Source organism: Ambystoma mexicanum, chromosome 13 (assembly GCF_040938575.1).
Source record: "Ambystoma mexicanum isolate Mex_15411 chromosome 13, UKY_AmexF1_1, whole genome shotgun sequence".
NCBI classification, from domain to species: Eukaryota; Metazoa; Chordata; class Amphibia; order Caudata; family Ambystomatidae; genus Ambystoma; species Ambystoma mexicanum.
Window position 1 is genome coordinate 677,386,959 of NC_090938.1, and position 12,156 is coordinate 677,399,114.

At 48.3% G+C, this 12,156-nt stretch overlaps 1 protein-coding gene across 1 annotated transcript in view; it reads right to left on the reverse strand.

Annotated features, from left to right (window-relative positions):
• Positions 1 to 4,058: 4,058 nt before the first annotated feature.
• PLXDC1 (plexin domain containing 1) overlaps positions 4,059 to 12,156 on the reverse strand; it is a 264,724-nt gene continuing 256,626 nt past the window's right edge. The window contains exon 14 of the mRNA XM_069634701.1: positions 4,059 to 8,432. Coding sequence (XP_069490802.1) covers positions 8,322 to 8,432 — 111 coding nt within the window. The 3' untranslated portion in view covers positions 4,059 to 8,321. The remainder of the gene's footprint in view (positions 8,433 to 12,156) is intronic.

Sequence of the window (12,156 nt, forward strand, 5' to 3'; positions counted from 1 at the left end):
AATAATCTCCCAACCTGACAGGAACTTTGGGCAGTGAAAGGATTCACGAGAGGTACGCAGTAAATAAACTCTGGTCTTGAAATGAATTGGAATTAATTCCCAGACTGAGTGTTGATTTTAGTCTGTTTATATATTTTAATTATCAGAATCCCACCGGATGAATGTCATCAACAATCCGTATTAAGCCAGTATTCATCGGGAGACACAAAACACATCCACTGAGGGGGTGGGTCAACAATGTTACTTAAGAGAGTCATTTGGCCGTCCCGTTAAGTTTTGGCATGCAAGCGGGACCAAGCGCCTTATAAGCAATTGGTCCCGCAGCACGCCGGAACGTTGGGAGGTACAATTTTGGTTCTAATGAGACAAATCGATTACAAACTGATCTTTGAATCTAAGAGGCATATTTATTCTTACTTTTAGAACCATTACTCGAGTTGACTTCTAAGAAACAACTGGTCCATATATGAGTTTGAATCCAGGTTAGTTCAGAATATCCCAATTATTAAATCTTTAATGTTTTATTTGAAGAAAAATTGAACATTAGACCTACGGAACTAATTGCACTTACTATTCCTACTTAATGTTACAGAAAGAATATCCTGATCAATACGTGAATATGGGCAGACGCCGAAACGCATAGTAGAAGACAGGAAGTTAAACTTAAGACCTGTTTAGGAAACAAATTCTTATCTAAGTATCAGGATACTTTTTAACAGCAAATATTGTGAACTTGCTTGTGAAATTGCAATGGGAATCATTGTTGTACTTTATGCTTTGTATCAGAGGCGTAGCCAGGATTGTCTAGCAAATGGGGCCTGATGCTAATGTAGTTGGGCCCACTGCACTGACAAAAATATCTGTAGATGCCCACACAGTGCTGCTGAGTGGGCATTTACAGATTTTGGGTGGGCCTTGCACCTCAGGCCCTACCCTGCCTACGCCTCTGCTTTGTATTATGTTGAAAAGAAAACTACTTGTGAACAGACGAAATAAGAGATCTTATCGGGTCGATAAGACATTGGGCCTCATTATGAGTCCGGCGGTAACCGAGGCGGTAAAACCGCCTGGTTACCGCCGACTCGTATTACCATTCCGCCTCTGTGATTCCCGGAATTACTGGGGCATTACAACCCTGGTTTTCTGGGAATCACGTAGGCGGAATGGTGTTAATCCCCATTCCCATTGAGTCCTATTGGACTCAATGGGAATGGGGATCATGGAAACACCGGCAGCATCTCGTAATGCTGCCGGTGTTTCCTTGTCCGCCTGCAGGTGGGCGGTGTTAAACCCACCAGGTCAAACCTGGCGGGAACATCAACTCCCGCCTGCAAGAGTCTGGTTCAGGCGGTCCGGAAACAACGGTGGAGGCGGGTTTACCTCCACCGTTATTTCCGGACCGCCTGATTTGCATTGAGGCCCATTATCTTAAGTTATTTGTTTGTTTAAAATCGTGGTAAATGCACATTTTGGATATCTATAACACCTTTAAATTGAGATTGTATCATATACACTTTTAATTTGCGAATACATTTTCTTTGAAAAATACCTGAAATTGAACTAATTGTGGACATTTTCTTGAATTACGTTACAACTTTTTGAGTTGTTGTTGCTGTGCCCTTGTTTTGTGTCCCGATTCCTTACAGATACCATTTTTTTCTGTTCTAAAATTACTGGTCTGGTAGCACAGACCCAACAAGGTGCACTTTAGAAAAACCTTCTACTTTTCATAAGGATTAAATATTTAGCTACTCCACCATTTAAATGAGTGCACCTCTACAACCAAACTAGTGATCCCATGGTTGGCCAGAGCATGAAGGTCCAAGAGTATCCTGGCTGGTTTCTGAGGGATCACTTCCAAAATTTCCCAGCTGGGAGTACATTGTTGCGCAGGCCACTCCTTCCTGGCAGAACTCATCAGCGAAGGTTCGGCTTGCGTCAGGTCAGACAACCGCCCTTGCTTTGAATCTGTCCAGGTTGCCAGCCACGATCAAGCTGATTCTTCAAAAGTAAAGGTTTGTTTGGTGGGCTGTGGGGGTTGGAGGGTGGCCAGTGTACTTATAATCCAAGGTGGCAACAAAGTGCCCCCCCCCCATTCCCCGTTTTTAGTGTTTCTGGTATCCCTTCTCTAGGCATTCTACATTTCCATCACTTGACCTGGAAAGGGAAACCAGACCCTATGACTCCTCGCTACCCCATCGGGCTCCAGGTCATGTTGACGAGCCATATTTCCGATTCATAAAGACTTGTAGGCAGGCATCTGTCAAAATGAGGAGAGAGAACGTGTTGTTGAAGCTGCAGTTATTTATTTGTATGCATTCTCAATGGGGGAGGTTGAAGTTTCTCAGAGGGCGAGGTTGAAGTTTCTCAGAGGGCTCCCTCCTATCTTGGCGGGTTGAAGGGAAGGGGCTTTCTCAATGTTCACTTACAATCCATTGTTGATTTGATTGCAACCCAAAGCTTCACCATATAAATGGGCTACCAGGTCTCCCCTTATAACCTGTGTAGGAGGGAGAAGAATTGAGTGCCAGTAGTACCAACTCTCCTAAATGCTCAGGTAGCATGAGTCCGGGATACCCCAGAGTTTAAGTGGGCCAGGACTAGCCAGTGCAGAGCCCTGCAGTATCAAAAAATTACATTTGAGGCGGGGCTCTGACGGGCCCCCCTCGGATCCCCACTACCGAGTTAACATTAAAGGAAGTCGTCCACCGCCATCGTATGGCAGAAATGTGAACCGTGCTTTGGTCGCATATTACAATTCACATTTGTGCGTGTTTTTGCCCCATCTGACCCAAGGGCTGCCACATGCAGCCATGGATTACAGGGGCTGGGCTGCTTCCTTGTTTGCTCTGACCCAAGCCTGCCGGGAATCCAACTCTTCTTAACAAAACACACAAAAATAAGTTACAATGGGCTGTTAGAAAGTAAACAATGCTGTGTCATTGAAAATGACTAGTTGGTTTCTGTAACTTGCTGCATATCTGTCTCTTGTGGGAATACATACACACCGACCACTATTTAGGGCACGCCCCATCCCTTTTAAGAGCCCCCGTCCCACCCTCGATTTCTCATCCCACTTAAAGAACTGGGCTACCCAACATCCGTCCCCAAAGCAATGTTAACTGCTAATGTTAAATCTTAAAGGTATTTGTACGGCGCACCGTCACCAACGGAGTTGGTCCCCAGGCGCTCTGGCGGGTCTGCAAAGGAAAAAAAAAGGCGGGTAGGTTAATGGGTTGTAGAGGGAGTGGGATAGTGAGAGGAGTGGTGTTCTGTTGGCAGCTTCATCTCAGTATTCACTGTGCGATGAGCGTTGGTGCAAGTATCGGATCTAAGTCGGCCTTGTGTGCTGTGGGGGTGGTTTATGTGTTGTTGCAGTGTGGTGAAGTGCATGCGGCTTGCGGTGCGAGAAGTAGTTGTGTGAGATTTTTGAGTGGTCTACGTATGCAGAAAGTTTGAGCTTTTTTGGTTAGTAGGTTATAGGCTTTACATCCACTCTTCACAATATGGCTACATGCCTGGATTTCGGTGGTGTCAGGACCATCGCTCTTGGCGTGTAGGGTGCTCTCCACAAAAGTGTTCTCTTTACTGGGGAACCAAGGATTGGCTATGCCAGGGGGACCCATGGGTAGGTATCTGGGCCCTTAGGTTTCGGGGGGTAAGTGGTATCATTCCCCGTCTCTCTCAGGCACTGCTGTTTTAATAAGAGAGGAACAGTTTTGTCCTGTGCCATCACGGCCCGTAAGTAAAAAGAACATTAGAGTCTAGTGCAGCAAGCCAGCTTGAGTAGACCCTGCTCGCAGCACTATAATATTTGTGTTCAGGGTTACTCAAGGGATTATTTTCTCATGCATGTACCTTGTAAGATCCGGTCTGTTGGAAAAGCAGCCGGTGCATATGTCTGTTTCCCTTTTGTGACCCTTGAACTTTTGTTATCCTCGAGTCATTGGCCACTGGCCTTTAGCAATGTGATTTACCAGCACAGCCCACCCCAAGCCTCTTCCAAAGACATGTGCCACTGAGAAAGATTCTTTAAAAAATACACACTTTGCACAATGTTGTCAAAATGCTCATTACATATCTTTATTTATTAAATAGAAATCCCAAGTTATTTACATGTGCAACTAATTATTGCCAGACCATCAGAGCTTCAGTACCATCTCCCCAGAATATGCCCCCACCCCCAAATGCTGCTGGCCGGGAATTGTGTTTGCTCCTGAAAGATAATTATTAAACCAGAACACAAAATGCACTCAACCCTACATCCTCCAACATGTCAACTGGTTGCTTCACTGATGACATCACGAGGTGTGGGATAACGTGAAAACAATGCTGTGGAAACAACAGTGATGTCATTGTCGTTGGACGGAGGTCATGGCATCATTGCTGAGAAACAGAGAATGATTTCATCACTTCATCACTGTGCGACACATGCCACTACATTATTGTTGGGGATGGGAAACCGGACCCCCACCAAGGGAATGATGTAAGGAAACCAGTGCTAGGAACCAGGGAATTGTGTCATCACTGTGACACGGAGGGGCTGATACTAGTCCTGCAAGAGCTCACACTGTTCTCCTTTTTGGGGACAGCTCATGACACCAGTGCTAGGAAACAGGGAATGGTGTCATCACTGTGACACAGAGGGGGTGATGCCAGTCCTGCGAAAGCTCACACTGTCCTCCTTTCTGGGGACAGCTCATGACACTAGTGCTAGGAAACAGGGAATGGTGTAATCAGTGTGACACAGAGGGGGTGATGCCAGTCCTGCGAAAGCTCACGATGGCCTCCTTTTTGGGGACAGGTCATGACACCAGCGCTAGGAAACCATCACAATAGGAGAGAGTACCGGAAAATGGACTATGGTGCCATTACTATGGTGAGTAAACTGGTGGCTGGAAACATGCAGTGATGCCATTGCTTTGGAGCAGAGCAGTGCGCTGCCAGAAGCGCAGGAGGATTGTATCCCTGTCATGTGGCCTGAGCACTTGTAAGTGAACCCGAGCCAGTAATGCACTTGAGCAGAGCTCATGGTCGAGGAGGGTGCTTGCTTGATAAGTTGTGTATTGGGTTCATGACTAGATCGGAGGTGATTAGTGTACAAAGGGAAGGGAGTTGGAATTTGTGGGCCCAAAGGGTGTAGATTATTATCCCATTTCTCTAGGTCCTGGTGAAGGTGGGCACCTGAAACATGGCAGGGTTCTGACAGCATAGTGCGGGCGTGGGGGAGTTAGCAGAACTTGCAGCGTATTTGCTCCAGTTCAGTGGTCAGTGCACCATGCTAGCGCTAAAATGGCAGGGAATAACATCTGTGCTCACTGTACAGCTGTCTAAAGGCACTGCACGTGAAGCAGCAGGACCAGGGGCCAAACCCCCGAGTCGAAAGGCCAGGTGGAATCGTCATTTTGAATCCCTCCAAGACTGTACCTATGTTCTCTGGGTTTTAATGGATTGTTGAAAAGGGCTCCAGATATACTGGTGAAAGAGGCAGCTCCATGGTGTGCAGACTTGTATCAATGGATGGTGAGTGACTGATTAAAAGACCTCCAAATAAGGTCAGAAAAGTTGATGTTTTCATTAGGTGCCAGGTCTTGCGAGCTCATTTGACCTGTGGATGGCTTTGAGAGAGTTAATGGATTATGGAATCATAAACTACAGTCTTTGCACCCCTGACTGGATCCTTAGTGGACTAGTTAATGATGGCAGTAATAGCTTGGACCAAAGGACTAACCTGGTCTCATAAAGACCTGAGGTTAAAGAGTATCAATGGGATGGGTGCAGTATGTCGGGTGGCATAGGTGGGGCTGGTCCAATATCCCAAGTTACCCAGGGGAAGGGAATAGGTTGGTTTGTCCACTTTCAAGCATGCACTGATAGAGGTGATAGGGTAGGGATGTGCCTGGGTGGGGGAGGGGTGGCGGGTCCAAAGTCTGATGTGGCCCGGTGCCAGTGCAGGGGATGGGCTGCTCAAACACCATGCGTGACAGGGTTGGCTTGGAAGGCAGTGACCTTAGATTGGGGGGCAGGGGTGAGGCTGTTGTCATTTTGCACAGGTGAACTATTGATCATTTGACATGGTGGGGGTAGTGCAATATCAAAATCATCTTGGCGCAGGGATGTTGCTGGTTCGAAATCAAGCGACTGATCTGTAGGTCAGAGTTTAGGGGTGGGGCTTGTCCAATAAGAAGCAGGTGACTCGGTGGTCAGAGGATATCTTTGTGATGGTGACATATCAAACAGATGAACAGTATGTCAGAGGGCAAGGATGGGGCTGGTCTAATATCAAACAGAAGGTTATTTACCATAACTTTCACATAACTTTATTTTGCCGCCCTCTCACGGTATTAGCAAAGTCCTAAATCCTTCTCAGGGTTTCAGTGGATTTTCCCTGCCACTGCCACAAGGATGCTTTCCTTGGATACTCAGTTCACTTATATTTGGGTCTCAGACCCTTCTCTGGTGGTCAGTTGGTTTATTGTTGCCAGTGCGACGACAGCGGACACCCGGGGGGCAAAGCGCAAGGATGAGGCTGGTCTAATATCAAACAGAAGACCTGGGGGGGGGGGCAAAGGGCACAGATGGGGATGGCCCAATATCAGGGGCTCAGAAAACATGATGAAGATTGTCAAATGTTATTGGTCACCTCAGGACAGAGGGCTATCAAATTGGCCCAATATGACATTTGGCCTGAGACCAGTTGGAAAAGACGGCACTGGCTTAAATTCACACCTGTGATCTATGGGGCATGGGCCATGAACAGGATCAATCTTATTAGAAAGGCGAACTGGGGTTCGTGAGGGGCCAAAATCTAATTTTTATTTTTTGGGATTTTTAGGCTAACCTGTAGAAATGGAGAAGACTAATCAGCAGTGCTTTTAATGGGCATGCACTTGCGTCCTGAGTATTTGCACTTCTTTTATTTGAAAGACATAGGGCCTCACTCCAAGTTGGCCGGTACACGGTAAAAGTCCCGGGAATAATGTTTACCAGCACTTTTACCGGACCAGCCAACTACAACTTTGGCGTTAGGGGTAAATCTGACCTCAACCTGCCAAAAACTGCCTGTATTACCGGCACGGGCAGTAATAGCGGCAACATCCTCCCATGGAATGGGGATTTACCGCCCCTGCCGGCACTTGGAATCTGGCGGTTATTCCGGCAGACCAAGTGCCGGTAACAGAAATTCCATTTGCTGGTTTTCCTGGCAGATTTACTGCCAGAATACCGGCAAACTTTGAATAAGGTCCATAGTGCCGGCACTTCTCAGCAGGAAGCCAATAGTTTAATGGAGGCGGACTAGCACTTATGAACAGGAAGCAGGTACTCTGGGAGAGCGACTACCTTCATGTCTGTGTTCCGATTTCAAGCCCTGCTCATCAGAAATGTTTACTTGTGGAAAAAGCTACAGTTTAGCTGTAACGGTTTTGAGAGGAACTAGAAAAAATGGCCCAGTGAATTAAAAATACTGGATTCCGTAGCGCATAAGTGTTTTATCTGCATTGATTTATGTGCAGAGCAGTAGCTGTTCGTAAAGTATTGCTCAATGATTGTGGCTCCTTTGCCAACAAGCCTCCCAAATCCCTGGGTTTGTGGCCAACTTGACACAAAGCTTTCGGTCCCCTTCCTTTGACTGTTGCTGTTTATAAGCCTGTGGGCCCATGGTACAGAGAGAGACTTGGAGGGTTGGAACACATCTTTCCAAAAGTGCACAGTAAGGCAAGTCTGAGGAAAACCATAGCGCTTCTTGCCCTCCCCGTGTTCCCCGCCTTCCCCCATCCTCCGCTTCTGTAGAAAACGCTGAGCAGCCAGCGCGAGTTATCAGACCCTGCATGTCTCCAACGTCATAATGAATGGCCCGTTAGGCGCGCCCGGGGTCAGCAGGCCCTATTGGAGGAGAGCCTGACTTTGGCGCCGCCGCCAGGCCTGCTGGCGGGTGCATGAAATATGGCGCGCACGTGACGCCGGAGCATTAGGGCCCACGCAAGTGCTTCGCCAGAGTAACTGGGTGCTTCTGCTGCTTCGGTGGGACAGGGAGTGGTCTTGACCAGCTCTCTGCCAGAAGGGCTTTGATTCTGGGGAATGGGTACAGGTAATTGTCTTTGCCGTCTTCTCTGCGTTCCAGACTAAAAGAGGCGCTTGCAGAATAACGACCTGTGTCTAAATGCCCCCAGTAGCCACTAGCCAAGCCCTGAAGATTCACATGTCACACACTTTTCATTGGAAGAGTCCAGCTCCCTTTCCTTCACTCTTCTGTTGATCCTGGTGGAAGGTTCCTGTGTCCCCTAAACTGAAATCGATCCATGGGGCCCCAGAGACCCCTCTCAACAATGTTCAGACTCCACAAAGACATCCTTTTCGTGGCCAGTCGGCTCCACCTCTGTGTACGAGCTCTGATTGCGGAACTTCATGGCAGGCCAGTGGTATGGCCGGCGCTAGGACCATGGGAACACAAAAAGAGAAGGAGGTTGGTGAAATGAAGCGGAGGCAAAATATGGAGCAAAGACTCTTTTATTAAGTATGGTTAACATAAGCAGCAGGCACTGCTCGTAAGGTAAAGCCAGCTCCAACTGACCTCAGAACCCAAGTGAGTTCTGGAACCTTAGTCAGGCATAAACAACACATGCAGTTAGGAATGTAATAACATCATAATGCAAGGACATAATACATCGTCAAATAAAGCATAACCAAACAAGAACATAGAAACCACTTCTAAACCTAACAGAGGTCACATACAAAGCCACATTCCAACTGACACAAAGTGGAACCCCAGTGAACGGTGAAACTCCACAACACGTACAGTACAGTCGCAATCCCCGTCTACCCTGTGAAGCGTCACTGCAGGCTGGCTGTAGAGTGCTTATAAAATGGAACCCTGGGTCTAAGCTGCCAGAGTGAGTCCTCTGCTACCTGGAAGTAAAGGCAGAGGGTTGTGGCAACCATAACCTGAGTGTGCACTAGGAACCCTCAACAGGAGGGGAGTGGCCCAGAGGCGTTGCTAAGGCGGGTTGATGGGCAATAGCCCCGGGTCTTTTGGTTGTAGCAACCAAAAAGGCTAGCTAACCGCCAGTCCCGACAGTGCCAAAATTAGTGTAGCCCCAGATCTTTTCCAGACCTAGCAACACCCCTGTGGCCAGAGAGGCCGTGGCTGACGCCGAGTCCCACTTGATACCCACGCCAAGCGACAGCCTGCAGAGCGCACCAAAGGCCGCGCCTCATTTCGTACCAATGTGGAGCGCGACCAACACATATCAAATGATTACTCTTAACTTGGCAGACACAGGGACTCGCTTGAATTCGTTACCCATCACAGGTGGCTGCGGCAGAGCTTGACTAACGCTGTCTCGCTAGAAACAGCACTGGGCCGAGGCCGCCTCAAGCCATGAAACAGACTCTTTGTCGTGATGCTCCAATAAGATGGCAAGTCAGCACCTCACTTGGCGAGATGCCCCTATTTCCCCAGGTAAGCCTACACAGTAGCTGTCAAACTGTGGGGCTGGCCTCCCTTGGAGGGGTCTGATGGATGTTGGGGGGAGGCCTTCCAAAGAAGAATATGGGGATTGCCTTTAATCGAAAATATCCACTGATATGGGGGGTGGGGATGCCAGAAACAATATTTTTTACTGAAGGGGGTGCTCAGCAACAGCATGTTTACTCAAGGGAGATCAGCATAAAAAAGTGTGATTACCACGGGCCTACTGTCTACAGAAGACCCTGCACTTGCTTCCCCAGGCCTGCCACTCTCCTGGGGGAGTGGGAGCAGTACCAGGGGGCTGCAGCGAAGTATTCAGCCTCAGAATACCAGTCAACATACAGCAGGGGGATGGCATAGCGTTAGAGATGCTAACTGCAACATAGAGAGTGCTTTAATGGTAGATGTACTTGCTGTGCTGTACTTGCTGTGATGTACATGCTGTGATGTACATGCTGTGCTGCACTTGCTGTGCTGTACTTGCTGTGATGTACATGCTGTGATGTACATGCTGTGATGTACTTGCTGTGATGCACTTGCTGTGTTGCACTTGCTGTGTTGCACTTGCTGTGATGTACTTGCTGTGATGTACATGCTGTGCTGCACTTGCTGTGCTGCACTTGCTGTGCTGTACTTGCTGTGTTTTCTTTGCTGCACTTGCTGTGCTGCACTTGTGATGTACTTGCTGTGCTGTATTTGCTGTGCTTCACTTGCTGTGATGTACTTGATATGCTGTACCTGCTGTGATGTACTTGCTGTGATGTACTTGCTGTGCTGTACTTGCTGTGATGTACTTGCTGTGATTGACGTGCTGCACTTGCTGTGATGTACTTGCTGCGGTGCAATTGCTGTGCTATACTTGCTTTGTTGTACTTTCTGTGCTGCACTTGCCATGCTGTACTTGCTATGCTATACTTTCTGTGCTGTACTTACTATGCTATACCTGCTGTGATGTACTTGCTGTGCTGTGCTTGCTGTGCTACTCTTGTTGTGATGTACTTGCTGTGCTGTACTTGCTGTGCTGCACTTGCTGTGATGTACTTGCTATCCTGTACTTGCTATCCTGTACTTGCTGTGCTGTACTTGCTGTGAAGTACTTGCTGTGCTGCACTTGCTGTGATGTACTTGCTATCCTGTACCTGCTGTGCTGTAATTGCTGTGATGTACTTGCTGTGATGTAATTGATGTACTGTACTTGCTGTGATGTACTTGCTGTGCTGTGATTTATGTGCTACTCTTGCTGTGATGTACCTGCTGTGCTGCACTTGCTGTGCTGCACCTGCTGTGATGTACCTGCTGTGATGTACTTGTTGTGCTGTACTTCGTGTGGTGCACTTGCCATGCTGCACTTGCTGTGCTGTACGTCGTGTGATGCACTTGCTGTGCTGCACTTGCTGTGCTGTAATTGCTGTGCTGTACTTGCTGTGTTACAGTGTGAATGCCTGCCAGTGTGTGTGCAGCAGCACGCATGGATTCGGGTCGGGTTTTTGTTTTGGCTGCTGGCATGGGGGAAGGCGTGGTTACACTGGGAAGGCCTCTCTAGACTGGATAGTTTTCAGTGTCTTTGTGTTATGTTGCAGGTTAAGGTTGATTTCGGTCTTTCTGTGGTGCTGTGTGGGAGCAGAGTGGGTCGTCAGGAGTGCTGCTAGGCCGGCATTCACCATGTGTGGGCGCGGTGTATGGGGCAGGGATCTCCGGATAAGATGAAGCTGAAGGTGAGCTGCTCTAGCCCCCGCATCTATTTGGGCAGGCGCATCTTTCTGGTAGTCCTGGCTTGATGGGACCTGCTGCCCAGTGTGGTCGGCAACACTAACGTGGCAGCAATTAAGGAATGGTAGGATACTGGTAAAGCACGAGCTAAGGCCCAAAGGCATCCAGGCGCTATACCTCACTGCCTCTCTTTATCTACCCCCTACTGTGCGCTTTCTGCCCCTTCTGTCCCACTCACTCTCACCCCACCATCTCGTCTTCCCACCATGCACCACGGCGTGGCTACGTAGGCGTAGGCACAATGCGCGATATCTCCGTGGACAAGCCTCAGCAACGGGCCACAGCGGTGATTACAGGCACAGAAACCTGTCATCTATTCAAACTGGGAATGGTTGACTCGTTTGTTGTGTCAGCTGTGGTGGTGGGGTTTTTTGACAGTATATGAGTTCCCATGCCCACATCTGTCAAATGATATTGTTACCTGGGCATGTGCTGCTGTACCTGGGCATGTGGTGTTGCACCTGCCATAGGATGGCAGAACAATGACATATAGGCTGCTTTGTGCATATTGGGCAGCATTAGAGAGTGGGTTGGCTAATGGGCATATGAGGTTGCATCTGGGTATATGAGGGTGCATTTGCCTTATAAATCTGCACATGGGCATATTATGCCAGTACCCACGGTCACACGAGTCTTTACCTGGCTATAAGAGCATGTATAGGTACATATGGCACTGCTCCTGCGCATATGATGGTCATGTGAGTAAACACCTGGCATACGTGTAGCCAAACCTATTGACTTTGTCAGGGCTTGGTTACATGATTTCGGATACTCAGGATTTTCTGAGTCCACTAAAGCTGGCAGGACATTGGAAAAAGCTTGCATGAGGTGAGATGTCTCGGTGAAGCTCTTAGGGTCTGGGCGAGGCCTCACGCCCTCACGCGGTACTTTAGGCAGAGGAGATGCGTCTCGTCTTG